At 39.4% G+C, this 23,326-nt stretch overlaps 1 protein-coding gene across 1 annotated transcript; it reads left to right on the plus strand.

Annotated features, from left to right (window-relative positions):
* On the plus strand, nt 1-23,116 carry camkk2 (calcium/calmodulin-dependent protein kinase kinase 2). The gene is made up of 18 exons (XM_032538992.1): nt 1-325; nt 4,706-5,002; nt 5,591-5,932; nt 7,289-7,336; nt 8,380-8,433; nt 9,880-9,931; nt 10,107-10,240; nt 13,363-13,403; nt 13,620-13,640; nt 13,812-13,900; nt 14,736-14,935; nt 15,170-15,223; nt 15,355-15,428; nt 15,917-16,004; nt 16,914-17,045; nt 17,476-17,579; nt 17,731-17,784; nt 19,931-23,116. Exons 2-18 carry the CDS (start codon nt 4,772-4,774, stop codon nt 20,001-20,003), a joined length of 1,791 nt encoding a protein of 596 aa, XP_032394883.1. The 5' UTR covers nt 1-325; nt 4,706-4,771; the 3' UTR covers nt 20,004-23,116.
* Nucleotides 23,117-23,326: the final 210 nt, after the last annotated feature.

A 23,326-nucleotide genomic window follows, 5' to 3' on the forward strand; every position in this document is an offset into this window, starting at 1 on the left:
TCGTGAGTTAACTAAAAAGGAGAACAAAAGGTAGCCCAACCTACTCCGCGCGTGCATGTGTTAATGGAAGCATATTGCTGAAACTATTACTGTTAACCCAGTTGCCCGTTTTCCTCAACAACACTTCCGCCATGTGAAGCACGGGACTCGTGTGGTCAGCTGGATTGGTCCATCGGTCAGTCTGCTACATTCTCTCAGTTTCTCAAACAGCTAGCTAGCTGTCGTAGTACAGAGGCTACTTAGCGTTCCTGTAACGTTACACCGCATCTGAAGAAGGAGAAGAAACCTCACAATTCTGACTTGTAGGCCTAAATTACACGTTAAGGTAATGTTTTTGTTTTTTTTGCAGATATAATTTGGCTTTTGTTGTAACGTTGACATCGGGCGTACTGTGGACGTTACTCAGTCGCACTAGCATCCTTGACTCATGCCCAGCAACATCTGTATCTTGACAGTTGAGACAGCTGCTAACGTTAGCTGAGCTGTTTGGCTGTGAAGCTCAGCGCTGAGTTAGCTTGATGGCACCTCAAACGACGGTGTCACTCGTTTCCTCTGTGGTTTTGTGACAGCGTCGATGAAAAACACTGTACAGTCAATTCTCAGTTGTGAGTATAAGATTATCATGACCATTAGGGAAGCTAACCATTGTTTATATTTGAGTTAACGGAAGAGAACGAGTCTTGGTCTATGGTTTGATTGCGTAAACGTTTAGTTAATATAGACTGTATATGTGGATTGTAATGTAACGGTTTCTATTGTCTTTTTTTTTAAGAATCCAAAGTTGCATGTCCTTTATGAAAGATAGCATCGTAAATGGACTTAGGACCCTAAATGTTGTTTTATTTTTTATTTGTGTCTCTTACAGTATTTTCATTAGTATTTTGGAATGTGACTAAATCCGTAAATTATTTGTTTGTTTTATTTATTTATTTTTTAATTAGAGCTCTAATTTAAAAAAACAAACAACTTAAAACAGGAGTTGCAGAATTCCGGATCAAGATGAATGCCCCATTATGATATAACGCTAGTGGTGTGGTTAAAATGCCAATTTTCACAATTTTCGGACAATTCATGAACAAAAATAATCGTAGCAGCCCTAATGTAGGCCAAATCTGTGAGTTGATAATGAGTAAACAATTCTAAAGACTATTTCATAACACTGACTTATTGTGGTGCATATTCAACTAGGAGTGGACTTTTTGTTGATTTGTTTATTAGAGATTTCAGTTTCTAAATACTATTCAGCTGTGATTGTGCGATAACACTGCAGTTAAGTTGGTCGAGGACACTCATCCCTCCATTTACAGGAGCTTATCTCTTACAGAGCTCCGCAGATCACTGACAGGGTTGCCCTTGTTGATCTTTTAATGAAGCTGGGGATCCTCCTCTGCTCCAGATGGGACTGTGGTGTACTTGTATGTTTGAGGCACTGTGTTTGTGTTGTTATTAATGCTGTATGTGGCTTGGACCTCCCGCAAGCTCTGATAATTCCTCTCTTGCCCAGATAGAGAAGGTCACGTCAGTCATGCGACTTTTGTCGTGATAAGAATTGCAGTGCGTCTTCTGGAGAAAGGGATCTGTTGGTGTTTGACAAGGCTCAAATCTAACTGCTTGTTCTTCGTCTAGCTGGTGTGATCACCAGGGATCAGGGAAGTTTAGGACTGAATCCATATAAAGCATCTTTGTCTAGGAACTAGACTTTGGGGCTACCCACCAAGGTTCAGCTTTTGTCCAGCCCCCCTCCCTTCCTCCCTAATTTGTGGGTTAGTTGTGTCAACGTTCTGTCAAAGTAGCTTTCTCAGGTTCAAGGTAAGGGATTCTGATGAGTGCTTACACTAATAGTAGTTCACAGTTTCAAAAACTCACTTCCAATATAGTGGCTATTAACTCAGACTGACTCTAAACTCAGCTGGCATTCAGCTGCCTTTTGTTGAATTCTCATTCTACTGCAAATCCTGCTGGTCAGATAATGAATGCAGACATTAAACCACCAAAGACAACGTGGACTAATGTCTGACTGATATTCAGGGCTAATTTCCAAACCCTGCTGGGCGGAGAATGAGATTTGCAGTGATGTTGTGTGTCTTGCTATAAGTGACATTTTCCCATCACCAATGTAGACCCTGCACAGAAACTTCTAAATGGAAATGAGCCTAGATGTGAGCCTTACCATTTAACTGATTTTAAAGTAGGTTAAGTTTGGTAAATTGCCTCTCTTTTCAGGATATTAAAAGCCCACTGTAGCTGGTGCATTGCAAGTTTCATCCAGGGTCATGTCTCTATATGTTGTACTCCACTGAGGCCCATTCCACTTATCAGGGCACATTGTGTTGCTTTGGTGGCAGTGATAGTGTGCGTAAAAGTCCCACTGGATTTTTAAGAGTTTCTTTTTTACCAGATAAATGAAGGATCATTTTAACTGAACAGAGTATCTGCTTTTAAGAATAGTCATGAAAATGTAGAGGTACTACTGGGAAAAATAGGTTAGACAGACTGAGGAAAAGAATATTATTAGGTGTCTCTTCCAGAGATAAGCAACATTCTTAACCCAAAGCATATGATACTGGGAATTGTAGGAAAGTTGGCTGGAAGAAACAAGAAATTGTCAAATCATATTTTAGTTGCTTTTTGTTTATTGATATAAATGTCACCTATTGTGTCAAACGGACACATGATATTGTCTCATATTGATGACCGGTTCTTGAATTGAATCAAATCCAAAACGTATTGAGGCAGACTTTACAATATCAGCTAATATTGTATGGTTGTCCAAAGACTCAATATAGTATTGTATCAAGATAAAACTTGTGAGTTATACAATTACACCCCTAGAAATGACGATGGCGTACCTTTTGTAATGGCAAATGTACAGCTAGAGACCAGGCAGTCAAGACCAGGAAGTTAGTTGCTGACCATTAAAACAGTTCTGCTCAGTATGAGTCTCTTTGTAAATGTGTGGTGTGTTGATTCTTTCTTCCTCTTTGGGTGTTTTCATCGCTAAATATACGCTGGCAATGGAGGTAGAGAGGCCACCTGGAGTGGGTGTTTCTTCCCACACATAGCTCTCATTCTCAACATGGCTGGAGCTCTCGCTGTCTTTTTTTTCTCATGGCATTCCTTTTGTTTTCCTGTGTCTGTGAGATTGCTCAGCTCCCACACAGACAGTGCCACAATCCTGTCAAAACCATGACGGAAATCAAGAGATCCTCTCTGTCTCTTTCTCTTTTTGTCCCTCCTTTCACTCTCTATTCCTTTCACGGATAATGTGCAGAAAACAAGCTGAGTGGACTTGGAGATATTGGTTAGATGCTGTACATGTAATATTTAACCATGTTCTATAACTGACATCAAAAGCAGACTGAACTGTTGCTTTAATAGACATGTCACCTTTGTCCAATTTTGAGCTGAAGTTTGTGATACAAGACCCGTTTGCATGCATTAATTAGCACTTAACAGAATGTGTGAAACAAGTCCAGACTCGCGGATGTTGAATATGGAACGAGCTGTATCTACGTATGTTTCACAGGTCATGAACAACATCTCTGTTTTTTTTTTTTCTCACACCTTTTTATTACACCCGCAACTTGGCTCATGCTAGCCTGTCAAACACTGTGCTCCAGTTGTGTGCAGAAGTATTGAGCGTTAGTCGTGCATATACATTTTGTCATACTTTGTCACAGACCTAAATTAATCTTGGCTAAGGAGATATAATTATTCTACCCTCAGATTTTGTTTTTATGGACTCCCACTTCACAGTTGCTTTAAGTCCGTTCCTGCATGGCCACACTTGTAAAACAGTTAGAGATTCACAGGGCATTGAGATAGTATGAGGAGAATACTTCAGGTAGGCCAGGTTGTTGTTTATCGATATTTGTTCTTCCTACTGGCAGAATATGGTTTGGATAGGGGTGTTAATCATCAGTGGTCTCACAATTCAATTGGATTATCCTGTCAACGATTCAATACGATTCTATGTCACGATGCACCATCTCCTCAAATTTAATATATATTGTGTCATGGGGAAATTACATTTAAGCATGATTTCATATATCCTTCTATAATAGGCATGTATTATTATTCATATAATTATTCACAATGCTTTTCAGGTTAGAAACGCTTAGAAAGCATTCAGAGAGAGAAACTTCCACAAAAATCTTGCCAAAACAATTCCTCTCTCGCTGTACAGAAACTTCCACGACAATTGCTACACATGTTTTTCATCCTTAAATTCAAGCAGTCAGATATGAACTCCCATTTGTATTGCAACTGCCTTAAAAAAGACACTTCCTGAATGTGGCGGAGTCTGAACACAGCAGACAAAAGGCAACAACAACAAAAACGCTGCAAACAGAAAATCCTCAAGAAACAGCAGTAGACAATATTCGTTTGTTGTCTTTCACTTCATCGATCCGCATCGCGATGCATCGATGCAATGATTCATTTCAACACCCCTAGGGGAGGTGTTGTTATATTACTGTTAAATCACTATTATTACTGGATTTTCAAAGGAAAATTTTTTTTTTAGGGTAGCTTTTTAAGGATAAATCAGAATGTACTCTTTCTGTCCATTGTCATTTGGCTCTGTCCTACTTAGTACTTTACACCAATAAAGGGCTCCACTTATAATAAGGGCAGATGTCTGAAATGCCAGCAATTATTCTCCACAGGTTTTTTTTTAATTCTGTAATTTGCCCTTCTGTTTTAGGCACCAGTTCCCCCCGAGTTCCCCATCTGATGGAGCAGTGGTTGTCAGTCTTTGTGAAGAGGCACCATGTTTCCCTGTCACGCAACTCCTTGGCCCTCTGCTGAGCCGCCGGCCCCCTGCGATCATGCACCCCCAGCACAGCCCTCACAGTCCCTGCCTGATCTGCTGTGCAGCTGTCCCGCTCCACCTTTGAACACCCACTCTGAGACGCCTTCCCCAGACCCCATGGAGTCGCTCATCGTGGTCACAGAGTACGAACCCAGCAGACCACCTGGAGAGGCTGGGGGGGAGGAGGAGGTAAGATGAAGCTCCTAATTGGAGTTTCAATTGGAGCCTAATTGGACATATACTGGATGAAATGATTGCTCGACACATGAGGAAACGTGGCCATAGTTCTTTTTTCATACCTCCTAGACTTATCAAATCAAGTAGGAAGTTAGTGTTCTCACTTTAACATCATATCCCATGCATTCATTTGTGTTTTGTAGATCCAGAAATATATCTAAATTTAGGAAACATTAGCATGAGTGGAATCAACATTTAACACACCTGACACAGTCATAACATAAAACTACTAAAGTTTAATAACTTCACAAAGGTATTTTTTATAAGTTATATTGGATTGAGTTATATTATACATGTATTGATGGCTTTGTATCTATTTTGTTATTACAAAAAAATGGAGGCAAAGATCGCATTAAGTTATAATAATGCCTTGAGTTAAAATGTAGAATGTCAGCTGTAAAATAGGCTTTGTTTCATATGCAATTAATACAAACAAAATACTACATATTTACCATCCTATAATGCCTATACTTAGACAACATTACATATGTGACCATGCAATAAGAAAAATAAATATGATTTAATTGCATGACATCTCAGGTCGAAGAAATGGACAGTTCAGACACACCCACGTCAGCTTCCTCTGTGGCGGCATCTTTCCGGACTCCTTCCTGCGACCTGCTGTCCCACACAGTCGGCCAGTCGGAGGCTCTGCTACCCGAAAGCCAAGAGCAAAGGGGAAGATTAAACCTGTCAGACCGGAAACTATCTCTGCAAGAACGCTCCCAAACTGCAACGTCACCCTGCAGCTCACCGGGACTCAACGGGCGCTATATTTACCCATCATTGCCCTACTCTCCCATCACATCACCCCACTCCTCTCCACGCCTGCCCCGCCGGCCCACGGTGGAGTCCCACAGTGTTTCCATCACAGACCTCCAGGTATGGTTAAGCCTTAAGGCTAGCACCGTTCCAGTGTTAAGAATTTGAAATTTAAGCCCTTCTGGAAAGTTGATTTTGCTGCTGAAACTTTTTCCTCAACAAACAATTCGTCTAACACCAAACAACCTTATAAATAACAAATAAATCCCAGGAAGTTAGCTAATATGAGGCTACATCTAGAGTTGTAATTGTGATTATATAATTGATTGACTCCACACCATCTGACCAGTGTACTCCCTTAAGGGCTGCATTGCATAAAGTGTTACACATGAATGAACAAACTAACTAATGTTCACACAGAGCCAGGCTTGTGCTTCTTTTGAACATCTGTTTAGTTATCAAACATATTCAGCATCATACTTGTCTGAAAGTAAAGCAGAACCACATGTGCATTTGTCTTAAAAGCAGCTACACACTCAGTGAAGACTTTGTGGATGCAAAGGTAAGGTGTTATGGTGTCAGTAGATGTAGATAGCAGCTGTGATCCCTGTTACACATAGATGCAGAAACCTGTAAATATTGGTAGAATCTCTCGTAGGGGCTGCAGAGGTTGTCTTATATTCAGAGCCTTCAGTATTATATACATTTTTTGCTGTCACAAAACTACATATTGTAGATGTGGAAAGAAAGTACACATAAAGGTTAATTAGGTGAGCCTTGACGTTACTGCAAGTAAAGTGTCATGTAACGCTGGTCATCGTAATTCCTCTTAATTCTAAATTCACACATCATCTTACTATCTTTTTGGCACTCAAGTCTTTTAATAATCTAGTTCAGAGACCAAAAATCAATCAGCTGTTAATCAAGAGCTGGTTAGTCAGTGCATGCCTAGGTGTTTGTACGACTCATTCTCTGTAGGCTGGGTTCATGGTGTTCAGCAACACTGAATGTGTTGCTGTCACTCATTGTTTTAAATGCACACTTGCTTTTCACCAGAAAAAAGAGTAGACACACCTGTACGAGACTAGTTACTTCTTAAGTTTTCTCTAAAGACTACAAATACACTGCAAAACTGTGAAAGCTTGGCAAAACATCCTACCTCTTTAAGCTCAAAGCTGTATTTGTAGAGGTTTTACGTCGGAGGGGGGGGGTGACATTGAACCGGGACAGTGATTGCAGAGTCATACTGACACCCTTGGGTACACTAAGTGCAAAATGCTGCAATCATGAATTTTGGTTGGGAACGTAAAAAACAAAATAATATTGCACGGCATTTTGCGCCGTTCTTAAGAAATGCCGATTTTGTAAGAATGCTCATGATGTATTCTGTAGCTGCTGAAATAGCTGGTGTGATTTATTTTGAAAAGAACCCATTTTTCCTCCTCTTTGCTCTTACCTCTCTTTCCTCTCTTCAAGGACTGTGTTCAACTCAACCAGTACAAGCTGAAAGACGAGATTGGAAAGGTACCATCAGAGATAAACTCACTGATTGCTCCCTTTCACTGACTCTTTCATTTTTCTTCTCCCTTCCGCCTACTGCATGTCTGTCAAGTAGCACATATCATCAAGGACATGCAGTAACAGTCTCTGCTATCCTCTCTCCCGGCTGTCCTCATTTCCCAAACTCTGTGTAAACTACCAGACCATGGGAGAGTTGGAAGATGGGTGAGAGGCTGGTAAAAATAGCGCTCTCTAAGGGTTGTGCGAGGCTTCGTAGTGTGTGTGTGTGTGTGTGTGTGTGTGTACTTTGCATGTGTTAGATTGTGGATTTTATAAGACAGAATGTGCATGGCCGCTGTGGATTTCAGCATGAAGGTAGACATGTTAATGTGTTTGTGGTTTTGTGTTCAGCTGAGACAATTAGAGCCTTTCAGGGCTGTTGGAGATGATCCTGTTATCAGTTCATCTCTGGGACGGTAGGACGAGCTGTGTGCTGCCTCTCCAATCTGCTCCCCAGCAGGAACAGATCCTGCCCCCCCCCCCTTCTCTCTCTCTCTCTCTCTCTCCTCTCTCTCCATCTCTCTCTCTCCTCTCTCTCTCTCTCTCCTCTCTCTCTCTCCTCTCCTCCCCCCCTCTTCCCTCTCTGTTTTTGGGCATGAATTTGTGCACACAGGCTAGTAATTGGGCCTAGTTTTTATCCTGCATTTCCTGTGTGGGCAGGGGCGCTTGATAACATAAACCAGATCCAGTTTCCTTAATTAGCCTGACATCAAAAATGAAAGAGAGAGGGGGGAAATAATTTGAATTTCTCTGTTCTCACCTTGAATCTGCTGCTACTCTTTCAGTGTACACTGTCAGCCCACACACTTCCCTTGTGTGTGTGTGTGTGTGTGGTGTGTGTGTGGGTGGGGGGGGGGGGGGGGGGGGGGGGTGTGTGTGTGTTGTTCCTGTGTGTATTTGTATTTATTTAGATTGCGTTGCTCATAGTGTGATTTTCACATAAAGAATGACAGCTGCTCAATCTCACTTTATTGGCTTCTATTCCATTTTACTTTTTCCTGGACCAGGGCTCCTATGGTGTTGTCAAGCTGGCTTACAATGAGGATGACAACACATACTATGTGAGTTCTGCATGCACACACAAATAAAGATGTGATTTCTTTCTAACTATTAACACAGTCTCTGTTTCTCTCACTTGTCACAGACCCACACAGACAAACCTGATAATAATCAAACCCTCTTGTCAAATTTCTGGTGCGATTTCATTTGAATCTTCCACGTACGGAAATGTCTCCAGTTAACTGTGCCTTGCTGAGTACTGTTATAACATGTCAGCTTGAAATTTTCTGTTTGCCGGTCATGATTATTTTTGCAATTCTCATTAAACTGCATGATGTTGACAGGCAATGACATGGGGATTATTTTAATATTCCTCCCAAGTGACAAAGCCCACATGTCACATTCAGTGATTATATCATTGCCATAATAACTGAAGGAATTGAGGCTATTAAAAAAAAGTCTATTTCTCTAGAACAGAGAAAATATCTACCAAACAATGTAGCTGTCACACATTTGCGCTTTTTGTTCAACACTGCCTTGATGGTTGTCAGCAATGGTAACTGTTCAAGACAGCAGAAAAAAAAATTCAAAATGCAGAAAAAGCCAAACTTATGATGGACCGGTAGAATAAATGCTTAAAGGGATAATTCTGATGTTTTGAAGTGTGGTTGTATGAGGTACTTGTCCATAGTCAGCGTATTACCTAGTAGAGTAGAACCCCCTGTTTGGAGAAGTGGGCGGGAGCTACAGGAACTAAGCAATGCAGTGTTGTTGATGGGGCAACAGCATTGTGTTACTTTGGTGTTTTAAAGGGTTAGTTTGGATTCACCATAATAACACAAACAAACTAACCGATCAAGTCAGCAGTTGACCAGCATACGCCATTCAACAACACTTCGAATGTTCTCAACTATTGCCTTTAGTTCTATGATCTGGCAGTCCAAAATTAGCTGTTGAATTAGATGTTTAAAATCATCTATTCTTTGTGTCTATCACTTCCTTTTTAAAAGATTTTATTTAGCAACTACTATTTAATTTCAAATTTCAAAATGAAGCCGGTGAAGTTAGCAAACAAGACCCAGAAGTCCAATATCACAAATATGTATTTTCATATTTTATGGAGTATTATTTTAAGACAAGGAGGCATTGGACATTACATATGGGCTTGCATTTCAGTCATTTTGCATTAGGGTTCTTCTTTTGTAAGTCAAGCTTTTATACGTTTGTAATCCTTTGTGCTGATGACACTGGTCAGTGTAAGTAGTCACAAAGGATGCTCAGGGTGAGGAGAGTGATGTAATGGTGCTGGGATATTCATTTGAAGGTGTGGGAGTGGGTGCACTGTCACATATGCATCACCTCACTCTGCTATGTCTTACTCTTCTCTTTTGTCAACCTTTCTGTTCATCTTTTCTCTGGATCTCTTGTCCACTTGGCTCTCCCGACCCCTCTGTCTTACTTCTCTTGTCCCCCAACTGTCCAAATCCATCTCCTGTTCTCTCCTGCAGGCGATGAAGGTGTTGTCCAAGAGGAGGCTGATGAGGCAGGCAGGTTTCCCACGTAAGTCTGGAGCCAGGGGCAGATGACTTAAACAGCAGTGAGCACAGGCTCTTGTAATGCTCCAGTGGGACATGAACACTGCAAACTAATACCGAAACCTTGTTTTTCGTCCCATCTTGTTCTTCTACCATCTGTGACTCATGCCCACCCACACTGTCGCCCTCTCCTCTGTCAGGGAGACCTCCCCCTCGTGGAGCCAAAGCAGTCCCTGAGGGTCCCCCTCAGCTCAAAGGACCCCTGGAGCGGGTCTATCAAGAGATTGCCATCCTGAAAAAGCTTGACCATTCTAATGTGGTGAAACTAGTAGAGGTAGGTACATTTTGACAGTTTATATTTAGTCTGAGATTTTCCTTAAAAATGTTTTAAACTGAATTGTGTGTTGCGATATCTGTAATTAGGAGTGGCTCACGATTCAATTCAACATTGATTTTTGATTAAAAAACAATTCTCAATTAAAAAAAAACAATTCACAGTATATACATGTAGTTACTTTCCCCATGTACAGTGGTGTGAAAAAGTGTTTGCCCCCTTCCTCATTTCCTGTTCCTTTGCATGTTTGTCACACTTAAGTGTTTCGGAACATCAAACCAATTTAAACAATAGTCAAGGACAACACAAGTAAACACAAAATGCAATTTGTAAATGAAGGGGTTTATTATTAAAGGTGGAAAAAAATCCAAACCATCATGGCCCTGTGTGAAAAAGTGATTGCCCCCTAAACCTAATAACTGGTTGGGCCACCCTTAGCAGCAACAACTGCAACCAAGCGTTTGCGATAACGTGCAATGAGGCTTTTACAGCGTTCTGGAGGAATTTTGGCCCACTCATCTTTGCAGAATTGTCCTAATTCAGTTACATTAGAGGGTTTTCGAGCATGAACAGCCTTTTTAAGGTCATACCACAACATCTCAATAGGATTCAGGTCAGGACTTTGGCTAGGCCACTCCAAAGTCTTTATTTTGTTTTTCTTCAGCCATTCGGTGGTGGACTTGCTGGTTGTTTTAGGATCATTGTCCTGCTGCAGAACCCAAGTTCGTTTCAGCTTGAGTACACAAACAGATGGTTGGACATTCTCCTTCAGGATCTCTTGGTAGACAGCAGAATTCATATTTCCTTTTATCACGGCAAGTCTTCCAGGTCCTGAAGCAGCAAAACAGCCCCAGACCATCACACTACCACCACCATATTTTACTGTCGGTATAATGTTCTTTTTATGAAATGCAGTGTTCCTTCTACGCCAGATATACTTGGACACACACCTTCCAAAGAGTTCCACTTTTGTCTCATCGGTCCACAGAATGTTGTCCCAAAGTCTTGGGGATCATCAAGATGTGTTGTGGAGAAATTGAGACAAGCTTTGATGTCTTTTTGCTCAGCAGTGGTTTTCTCCTTGGAACTCTGCCATGCAGGCCATTTTGCCCAGTCTTTTCCTGATGGTGGAGGCATGAACGCTGACCTTAACTGAGGCAAGTGAGGCCTGCAGTTCTTTGGACGTTGTTGTGGGGTCTTTGTGACTCTTGGATGAGTCGTCGCTGCGCTCTTGGGTAATTTTGGGCGGCCGGCCACTCCTGGGAAGGTTCACCACTGTTCCATGTCTTCGCCATTTGTGGATAATGGCTCTCACTGTGGTTCGCTGGATTCCCAAAGCTTTGTAAATGGCTTTATAACCCTTTCCAGACTGATAGATCTCAATTACTTTCTTTCTCAATTGTTCCTGAATTTCTTTGGGTCTCGGCATGATGTGTAGCTTTTAAGGATCTTCTGGTGGACCTTGCTGTGTCAAGCAGCTCCTATTTAAGTGATGCCTTGATTGTGAACAGGTGTGGCAATAATCAGGCCTGGGTGTGGCTAGAGAAATTGAACTCACAATTACCACAGTTATAGTATGTTTTAACAAGGGGGGCAATCACTTTTTCACACAGGGCCATGATGGTTTGGATTTTTTTTCACCTTTAATAATAAACACCTTCATTTACAAATTGCATTTTGTGTTTACTTGTTTTGTCCTTGACTATTGTTTAAATTGGTTTGATGTTCCGAAACACTTAAGTGTGACAAACATGCAAAGGAACAGGAAATGAGGAAGGGGGCAAACACTTTTTCACACCACTGTATGTATGTATGCATGTATGCATGCATGTATGTATATACTGCATATTCATTTCCATATTAATCATGTGTATTTGTTTGTTATTTTAACATCCTGTTATGATGTTTGTGTGTGATGTCTGTAAGCACCTGGACCTTGAATTTCCCCTTTGGGATCAATAAAGTATCTATCTATCTACCTATCATGTGATTGCAGTAGACATACAATAAAAACATTTTTCTTAAAAAAAAAAAATTAAATCAAAGGGGTTAAGAGCTTGAATCACGATTCAAATACAAATTGATTTTTGTATATAAGTCGCGCACCACTATCTGTAATGATTTTAAACATGACATTTTCCAATCTATAGTGGCTTTCAATTCAGGAAGGAACAAGTGCAGGTATTAGATCTGAGCATGATATCAAGCCAACTCAAGCTAAACCCGTATACAGTAAAACAATCATTCATTATGCCTCTTCTCTCTAAAGAGCAACAAAGGTATGTTGCCAACTCACTAATGGAACAATGTGAACAGAAGCCTCAGCAGAGGGTCACAGAAGGAAGGAAAAATCGGGATCAAAACAACAATCTCCATTATATCCAATTGTATTTTGCAAAACAGAGTTTGAGAGTAGCAATGACTGAAACTTCCTATTTACCATGTTGTCAAAGAGAAGTGGTCTGAATGCCCACCAGATCTCCTAGTGCAGAACAGCACTTACTGTAATCCTGGATGTAGGATAGTGTTGCAACACTTGAAAACTAAAGGAGATATATCAGTGAAGGAATGGATGGATGAAATAGCCAAAATGTCCTTCTATGAAAGATTATGTTTTAAGCTGATGGATAGGACGGATATTCACATAAAACAAAGAGGGCCCTTTTGATAGGGTTAACTGATGTGCTGCAAAGTACTACCTTTTCCAAATAATCAAAAACAGTAAAATAAAATATGTACTACATGACATAAAAAAGGGGTTTTATTTAGTTTATATGATAGGATTTACTATTTTGTACACATATATATCAGGCAGTATATAAATTCAACGCTTTTATACAGCACTATAAAGAGCCTCAAATACAAGAAAACTGTGTATTTGTTTTTAATGCATAAAAAAAACGTGTGTGTGTGTGTGTGTGTGTGTGTGTGTGTGTGTGTGTGTGTGTGTTGTGTGTGTGTGTGTGTGTGTGTGTGTGTGTGTGTGTGTGTGTGTGTGTGTGTGTGTGTGTGTTGTGTGTGTGTGTGTGTGTGTGTGTGTGTGTGTGTGTGTGTGTGTGGTGTGTGTGTGTGTGTGTGTGTGTGTTTACACTCATTTACCTTTCTTTGGGATTTGGTGCCAGGTTTTGGATGACCCCAGCGAGGACCATCTGTACATGGGTACGTTCTAGACAGACAGTCAGCCTTCAGAAACACACACACACACACACACACACACACACACACACACACACACACACACACACACACACACACACACACTCACACAGTCATGAATAAAGTTAGCATACAACAAAGATATTAGAAATCCATCTTAAAAGATCTTGTTTGTTTGTATCTTTGTAACTTATCACTTACCTCATCTTTGTTTCTGTTGCAGTTTTGAGCTGGTCAAACAAGGGTAAGCCAAGGCTCTGTCATGGTCATGATTGTGTCACTGGAATGAGCTCATTGTTTATCATTGCTAATTGTGTGTGTGTGTGTGTGTGTGTGTGTGTGTGTGTGGTGTGTGTGTGTGTGTGTGTGTGGTGTGTGTGTGTGTGTGTGTGGTGTGTGTGGTGTGTGTATGTAGGGCTGTGATGGAGGTGCCGACAGATAAACCTTTCAGTGAGGACCAATCACGATTTTATTTCCAAGATCTGCTCCGGGGAATCGAGTATTGTGAGTCTTCTAAACCTTCTTTTCCACTCAGTCTGTGACTGCACGGTACAGCATTAAGAATGGGTGATTAGGGTTGTGTATCAATCCCTCTTAGATAATGTTTTATGCATCCAGATACACTTTGACTGAACACTGATTCAGTACTGATCCCGATGCAATTTAATATGGAATCATCATTAAATTATGAATAACAAAAAGGAAACTCTTATAATACTTTCTCAGTTCTCCAACCTAGATTGAAAATGTTTTGTGTTATGACTGGTGCTTAAATATCATCAGACACTAATTATTACACAATAATATCCCATAATTAGCTGTACTTGCCTGTATTTTCCAAAATCTTTCATGCAATAGAGATCAAGGTGTACTATATACAGATTTGTCTAAATTAGAATAATATAATCCGGCTATCAAGATAAAGCTGTTTTGTATCGTGATCCGTCTTTATCCTACAATTCATCCATTCCATTTACATAAGGCCTTCGTCTGTGCTGTTCTTGACTCTAGCCACCCACGAGGCTCATTTCACATCCGCTCAGTGGCTCTTAATGTATTTAAGCACAGGAGGAGAGGTTTTGCACAAAAGTGTCGTCTAGGAGACTACTAAGAGGGGGAGAGGGAGGGCTCTGCACCAGGGACACTGAAACTGTCAGAACCTTAAATCTTTCTCATTATAAGTAATTGTAACTGAAGAAGAATTTGGTAGTTAGGTTAAGAAATATTTTTTGATGGCTGTAATTGCTTAAATGTTCATCATATCTCGCCATAAACAGAATGGACAGAAATGGGATCTTCTTGCTGTAGTCATTTAAAAAAAATTATAATTTATCAACAGTACATTACCAGAGGATCATCCACAGAGATGTCAAGCCGTCTAACCTGTTGGTGGGAGAAGATGGACACATCAAGATAGCAGACTTCGGAGTCAGTAACCAGTTTGAGGGGGCTGATGCCCTCCTGACCAGCACAGTGGGAACCCCTGCTTTCCTTGCCCCTGAAGCGCTCTCTGAGACCAGAAAGAACTTCTCTGGAAAGGTGAAGAAACAGTTGGCTAACTAGTGCCCTCTGGGGGAGGATTTACAGAAATGTACAAACCTTTGTTTTTTGGTAACTAAATCTTAATGAATACTAGTACTTAGTATTCATATATATTTTACTGTCCTAGAATTCATATATTAATGGGGACTGGAGTACAGTGGATTTCAATTATCATGCATTGAAGGAACCATTTCTTAACATAAACTCTCTGTTGTGTTTTTTATCATGTAGGCTTTGGATGTTTGGGCCATGGGAGTAACACTTTACTGCTTCGTCTTTGGAGTTGTGAGTATATGCTTTGGCAAAAATAAATACAGTGAACATGTAGATTGTTGCTTGTTGTTTTGGAGTTTTTTTTCCAAATTACAGTCTGCTAGTCTTCTATTGAAACCAAGATCTTTTTTTTTCATTCACAGTGTCCATTTATGGACGAGCGCATCGTTAGTCTTCACCAGAAAATCAAGACTCAACCTGTGGAGTTACCTGAGCGGTCAGTTCTGCTTCCCCAATCGTCTTCTTTGCAAAATGTATTTAAATCAGGGTTCATATGTTTTGAAAAACCTGGGAAAAGTTGCGTAATTTGAAAAATGCAAATTCCAGGCCTGGAAATGTTTTGGAAAAAATAAAAAGACCCAGAAAGTTTTGGAAAAGTCATAGAATTATTTTACAAAGCATAATAATATGTGATTAGGAAAAAATATTTTAATTAAAAATGTATTTCACGTCTTCTCAACCTTATTGTTCTATTTGGGGCGCAATATTACAAATTCCACAAGGAACCACATACATTGTCAATCATTTATTGTTAAACCTCTGAGGGTAAACATTGACACAGATTTTTATTCTTTTGGTATAATGTAGACTGAGATTTTCAGAAATACATAGTCATGGAAATTTGCCGAAAGTATTGGTTATAATGTGTATGAACCCTGTTAATTGTGACTTCATCTGTAGCTGTGATTGTTTTTGTCTCAACAGTGCTGACATCTCAGATGATCTCAAAGATTTGTTGCTGAAAATGCTGGACAAGAATCCAGAGACCAGAATATCAATCCCACAGATTAAGGTAAACACTCACTTTCAATTAAGATGCTGGTTTCCATTATTTTGCATCAAAGCACATTTGCTATTACATGGAACTCAGTAAAGATCACCTGACGCAGAACTTTATAAGGAAGAGTAATGTCTGTGTAACTGGGTTTCCATGAAGACTAGTCTATACCCCCAACGTTCCACTTTCGTGATTGCTTTGGTGCTACCGGAAGATCCACCAGATGCCCTTCTTTTTGGCCGGATGTCCGTTACTTTCCACTTTCTTTGTGTTTGCGTTGTAAACTCCGGCCGATTCATGAGGACTATGGTTAACTGCTCCTCAGATCTCTGAAGGGTAAATCCAGACAGCTAGCTACACATTATCTTTCCAATCGGAGTTTTCTGTTGCAGGACTAAAACAACTTTTGAACGTACGCAGGTTCCACCTAAACAAGTTCCTTCCCGAGGCGATTTTGCAGCAGCACCGTGCCGCCTACAACAATTGGTTTAAAGAAATGCCAATAAACCAATAAATAAATAAAGCCAATAAACCCATCCCGGGAATGCTGTGTGGACTAGCCAGACACTCCTCCGCAGAGCTGTGGAGGAAGGTCTGACAATGCGAGACTAAATGATGAGAGACCAGTGCATTTTACAGGAAGTCATCCTGTGAGCTACACATGAAGCTGTCCTGATAGTGATGCCTCAGTGACAGTGTGCTGTGGTGTAATACAAACCCGTTGTGGTTGGAAGAAAAAACTGGTTTGTCAGCTGCAGATCTTTGGCAATACTACACACAATACATGACAGTCCAATCTGTTTTGTAATGTTCGTAATTTAAATATGACATTTACCGAAAGTCTTTCAGTAATGTGTTTGTCAAAAGATTTTAACCTGTGACCTGCATAGCTTAACTTGATCTACTCCTCATGTTTCCTTCCAGGTGCACCCATGGGTGACGAGGCACGGCGCTGAGCCTCTTCCCCCGGAGGACGACAACTGTTGTATGCTGATTGAGGTGACTGAGGAGGAGGTGGAGAATTCTGTTAAACACATCCCCAGCCTGGCTACAGTGGTGAGATTATGAACTTGTTTTTGTCTCATAAAAAAAAAAAAAAAACTGTCATTAACGAACAACACAGTCATGCCCAAGTCTAATTTGTTTTTGCTTCTGGTGTAATTAATATCACCAATGGGTACAGTTTGTTTTCAATTCAGCTACCCTGAGAGATGCATTACAACTGTCAGATGTCACCTACTGAGACATGATTAAGAATGAATGCTTTTCTGGATTAATTGGTAATTCTCTGTACATTTGTCTAGTAAGAACAATTATATATAATTACATAAGTGAGGTTCATAAAATAAAAAGTGTTGATTTTACCATAACCGCACCCTTGTTTTACAACAGGACACTGTTTAAAATCAAAGTCAAGCTTTTCTTTATCCAATTTCTAAGCATACATTTTGGATTTGTGTATTATTATTATACTATTCCTTTTTAGATCATGGTGAGAACTATGCTGAGGAAGCGCTCCTTTGGGAACCCCTTTGATTGGGGCCGTAAAGAGGACCGCAGCAGTTTGTGTGCTCCAGGGCAAAAGCTCACGTAAGGATTATTCACAGACACATTCGAGATTCGAAACACTGTCTCTAGCAACGCTGTTGGGTCTTTTTTCACTTTTGTTCAGTATAGCCAGCTAATGTTTGTCAAGTAGTTGGTCAAGTATCATTTCTCTTCTCCCTCTCCTGCCCTGCAGGAAAGGCAGAGCAGGCAATGTGAGATACTGCTACATTCATTGTAACCAACGAAGGTAAATAACTTTAGCACAACTCCTGCCTGCTGTAGTACTGTTTTAAGGTCCCATATTATGCTGTTTTCAGTTTCATATTTGTATTTTGGACTATTTTGGGTTTCAACTCGAACATGTTTAAAAACCACATTATTGTTCTTATATTGTCTGTCTGAATATACCTGTATTTACACATTTGTGTCTGAAGCGCTCTGTTTTAGTGTTTGTCTCTTTAAGACCCCCTCCCGAAAAAGCCCAGTCTGCTCTGATTGGTCAGTGTTTCCGGGTCTTGAGGGAATGGCTGTAATGGCACTGTAGCAGAACTGTCTATCTATGTACAGAAGGGCTGCACAATATATAATTTTTTATTGTCATTGCAATATCAACAGGCGCAATATACACATTGAGAAAGACTGCAAATGTCGCAATTGACACAAAACTGCTTTTTGTGTTATTTTAAAGAAAATACCAGAAAACTGCTCATTAAAATGTAACTCATTCTTTTTTTAGCGGTGCTATTTATATTATAATATAATGTTAAATTTGTTCAACAAAAGAACTTTTTAAATTATTTACTTTGTATTTTGTTTTAAATTTAACATCACAACTGTACGGAAGTTCTGATGGCTCGTTTAAAGGCACAGTTTCTAAATACGAGCTGTGAGCAATTCGATACTTTCTCAGAATATTTATAGCACCTCTTTCCGCTGTATAATTAAAAAAAAGTGTCACTTTTTACAATATGGGACCTTTACGTGCTAGATAGTATACTTTGAGACCCCTGGCTTGATATAAGCAGCTGTATTTCTTAATATTGCTTTAATGATCAAATACTCTTGTGCATCGAGTGTGTAAGTCATCTTTGGGAATGTTGTGCTGTACTCTAGTGCAGTGATCTTCATTGTTTAATACTTTTTGGAAAGTTTTTGTCCCCCCAAAATTACAATATTTCTGAAAACATGATTCCAACATATTATTAGCAAAGGTAAATCGGTCTATTCCATAAAAACAACAACCTCGACAACAATGATGATACGGTTACTGGCCTGTAAGGTAGCCACTATGGTAGCCATCAGTTAAGCTTATGTGTCGTCGACATTAAAACATGATCTTATATATGAATATGTAAATAAATATTGTAGGGAACCATAAAAGTGTTTGAGAATGTGTTTAAGCTTTAGGCCACCCAGCACGTTTTTGTAGTCCCTGTTTATACTCTATTTACGATATGTCCCTGATTGTCTCTCTTTCAGGTTCGGGGTCCTTGGCCTAAAAAACATTGAAGACCCCTACTCTAGAGTATATAGCACTTGCAAGCTGATTTACTGTATTTTCTTTTTGTCTAAGGGTGCTTTTGGTGAAGCATGCGGTGTGTAGTGCAGAAAATCCCATTTGATGACGTACTGTATTATAATAATTGAAGTTATTTAAATAGTTAAAGCTAAATTTGACTATTTTGTATGAACAAGGCCATGCCAAGTGACCAGAGCTTATTATGTTCTGAGCACCTGGTCTGTGTAATAATGCACAATATTATGCGGATGTGGACATGATATATCATGAACACATCCACAACCCAATTGTAATCCAGTTGTAGTTGACACTGTGTCAGAAAGGTGTTGATACAACTTTGCAGTAATACTTGAGGCTGCAAGTTGTGGTGTTGGTTTCATTGGCATTATGTTATAAAGTGTTATTGTGTTAGCAACTACATATAATAGTGCTACATTTAATAGAAACTTCCAAGAATTGAATCAAGCCATTCTGACAGTCAAAACAAAAGTAGCATTTGCAAGTATCATTCACTCATTCATCATGACCCCAAAGCATCAATTTACGCTTTTTTAAGTTGTTTTAAATCCTTTGCACGAAGGACTTGTAAATAAAAAAATGGTTGTCTCTAGTTGACAAAATGATTACCATCTTTATTATAATGTTTCCCCATTTTTTTCCCCTTCTCTTTATTTTCTTGAGTTGTCCCTTGTGTATGCTATGTAAACTTGTCCTCCAGCATTTCCTTTGTGCTCGCTGCGTCACATTATGTAACAATTAAGTGGTTGGTTTCAATTCCTAAACATAGCTTAAGAGTGTTATTCCTTTCTCTGTTTAGTGACACAGGCCCGTAGCAGTGTGTTATCTAAGGCTGTGTCTCTGGTGTGTTACTCAGGAAACAGGAGAGCGGTGATGGCATGAGAAGTATGGACCTGCCCTACGTGGGAGAGGATGAGGCTCTTTCCTGATGCAGAGGGTTCATTATCCACGCTGGTATCTGCCTGCCTGCAACCACACAGCACAAACCCCCCTTTACTCACCATTTAATACTGGCTGCCGACACCTGTGTACATTCCCCGGTGAGGTGGACAAGTCTGACGGACGCCGAAAACAAAAAAGAAACTAAGGATCTAAGAACAACACTTTGAAAGCTTTTATTCCATTCCCTCTTTAAAGGCTCATTTTGTGGTTTTGGGACTTGAGACTGCCCCATGGGAACCTTCCATTAGAGGATCTTCCTGAACCTTGAACCTGTCTTCAGCTCTTACTGCCCAACCCACTCTCCTCCTCTTACCCTGCATGCATTTATAGTCCTAGCATGCTTTGTCTCAGGCTTCAAGTGTACAGTTTTGTGTTTTATTGTAGTCTAGCCACTTGTGTTTCTCCTTGTCTTTACTTGACAATTCTTTCAGGTATACAGGGCATGGGAACAGGAGTTGGTGATGGTTTTTTAGGGTTGAGATGGTTTTAACCATCACCTTCAACATTCTCTTTAGCGGAGCAGGTTTCTTGACGATGATTGTCTGGTTCACTCTGCTTCAGAGTAGCAGTGCCCAGTTTTTGTAACATATTTTAGAGTGAAGGATCTGTACAGTTTTCCCAAAATGAAAAAGCAGAGTGAAAAAAAATGTTTACTTCATTGAATGCATGTGTTTACTTTGCTAATGTAAACACTCTATAAGCTATTTATGAACATTTGCACGCTCATAGGCGCACTTAACACAATTTTTCTTTAAGTCGTATCACTGGCTCCCATTTACTTCCATCAATAGAAAGCTTTAAAAACAGTTTCTACAGTGCTTTGTGAACAATCAAATTCCTCTTAACAGCATACAAGATTGCATTGACAAAAAATGGATTTTCTTCTCCGCAGATAGTGCTTCTTGGGAATCTTTGTATGATTTTTAGGTGTATTCTTAAATTCATAGAGGTACTCATCTACCAAATGCATATAGAAAAGCAGAATGTGTTGGTGTAAAATTATTCTGTCTGCAATGGTTCAAATAGTTGTTTTTATTATTTAAAGTGCAAATAAGTTATCTCCAGTTATTTGGACAAACAAGGTTGTGCGTTGAGAAGCAGAGTTTCAACTGTTATGTATTTGTTTCACTTCCCAAATTGGATGCTTGTATGTAGTAGGGGTGTGCAAAAAAATCAAGTAATATATGAATCACGATTCAAGCTCTACTGATTCAATATTGATTCATAGAATTCCAAAACTCGATTCATATTTTTGATTTTTTTTTTTTGTATGTCTACTGCAGTCACATATAGGTAGGTAGATAGATACTTTATTGATCCCCAAGGGGAAATTCAAGTTCCAGTAGCTCACAGACATCACACACGACATACACATACATTATAACAGGGATGTTATAACAAATAACAAACAAATCCACATGAATAACATGGATACAAATACATATATACATACAGTACATACATACATACATATATAAATGGGAAAAGTAACTACATTTACATACTATGAATGGTTTTTGAATCAAAAATCGATCTTAAATCGAATTGCGAGCCTAGAATTAAATCCAATTGTGACATTCTGAATTGTACACCCCTAGTATGTAGGCTGAAAACAAAATATAATGACCTTAAGTTAAAATTGTGAATGTTCTTGTTTTATTTGTTTTATATTATTAAGAATCACTGGTATTTTTTAAAAGCATTTTTAGGACACCAAAAACTTTAATTATGTCTAACTTTGTAAAGTATAGTGCAGTAACTTAAAAGAAAACAAACCTTTAAACTATTTATTCTTCACTAAGTTGTGAGAACTGGCGAAGTCAGATTTGAGATGGAAGCATAGTGCAGCTGCAGACTTATTGTACAAATCTATGCATGACATATCTGTAGAGGTGCCAGTTTTGATCAGAATAGGCTGCTGCAGATATTTCAAATGAATTATAAACTACATTTTTATGTATTCATGTGTTACACTTTCCATGATCTTAAAAGAGAAAATTAGCATTTTTCCACTTTTTTTTTTCCCTTTTGTTTAACACCATGTTTTCTATTTGATATTTTGATATGTTACTGTACGGCTTTTAATGCATCTCCAACATAGAATATTGGCACAATACTAATTATAACATTTAATGCTTCCACATTACGTCAGCACTAATGTGTTGAAGAAAGGGACTTTGGATTTCTTTTTACTTACTACTTGCATGTCACTCTAAAATGCCTGTTTTCTAAGACTAGTACTATGCATATGATGTATCTTTCTCTGTATGGTGCAGTGGTACGCCCTGGCAGATTGTCACGTACAGTGGCTGGATGAGGAGGGCTGTATGCAGTTGACTGATTTTAATTGATTTTTGCTTTTCCACAAAGATCTAATTAAATTGTGCTCCTCACTGTGGAGTGCTGCAAATAGAGACAGGCACTCTGGCTGTATATTTCCATAAAACTATTGCACTGTACTTCTAAAAAGGTATAAGTCAATGATGATAGCCAATGATCTTTTAAAACCCATAATTTACCCAGAGAAGTAATTGCAGAAATGCCTCCAATTTGTGTTATATTGGGAAATGTTACCTCATTAAAACATGCTTTCCACACAGGTATAAGAGTTTTTACGTTCTCACATATTGGACGTTGCATTTATTATCTAAGATAAAGTTTTTACCTTAAGAAAAACAAGACAGCAACTTCCCCCTTTGGTCTGAATATTTTGCCCTCCACGACCAACAAGAATGCACTGAAGGACAGTTTGGGTCTGACTGACAAGTGCAAGCCACAGAAAAGCTGTAAGACTATTTTTTACGCACAATATTTAAACTTGTAGTTTGTTTGAACACAGCTGTGGCCCAGTCTTGTCAGAAGGGCTTGGCTAAGTGATTAACCTTTATTGTTCACACGGTTCACTTCTGTAAATTTATTTCATCAAGATCTTTGGGGGTTCTTTTTCCCTAAATGCATGCCAACATACTGAACACATACCAATGTATTGTCATAGCATGTGAGGTCTTTGACAACAAAACGGGACCTTTAAATTAATTATTCTATACAAACTGTATCCTGTTCATCTTTGAATAAAATAGTATTGCCTTTCTGCAATGTTTTTGGCCTGAATGTTGTCTAGCTTTGTGTTAACAGTTCTAGAAACACACCACTAGTGTGTGCTGTGTACCATAACATTTCAGATGCGGTCTCTTGGGAGCTGTATATCACAGTTTGGTCCTATCTTGTAAATGACAACAGCAGATTTTCTACAAGTGCCATGTTCTTCTTTAAATTGAATACATTTATATAGCTTCTACATTCAAACTGT

This window comes from Etheostoma spectabile, chromosome 16, assembly GCF_008692095.1.
Source record: "Etheostoma spectabile isolate EspeVRDwgs_2016 chromosome 16, UIUC_Espe_1.0, whole genome shotgun sequence".
Taxonomy (NCBI): Eukaryota; Metazoa; Chordata; class Actinopteri; order Perciformes; family Percidae; genus Etheostoma; species Etheostoma spectabile.

Coding starts and splice junctions, on each gene's coding strand:
- camkk2 (XM_032538992.1), top strand. CDS start 4,772: ATGTTTCCCTGTCACGCAACTCCTTGGCCCTCTGCTGAGCCGCCGGCC. Junction 13,641..13,811: donor TTTGAGCTGGTCAAACAAGG/GTAAGCCAAGGC, acceptor GTGTGTATGTAG/GGCTGTGATGGAGGTGCCGA. Junction 15,224..15,354: donor ACTGCTTCGTCTTTGGAGTT/GTGAGTATATGC, acceptor TTTCATTCACAG/TGTCCATTTATGGACGAGCG.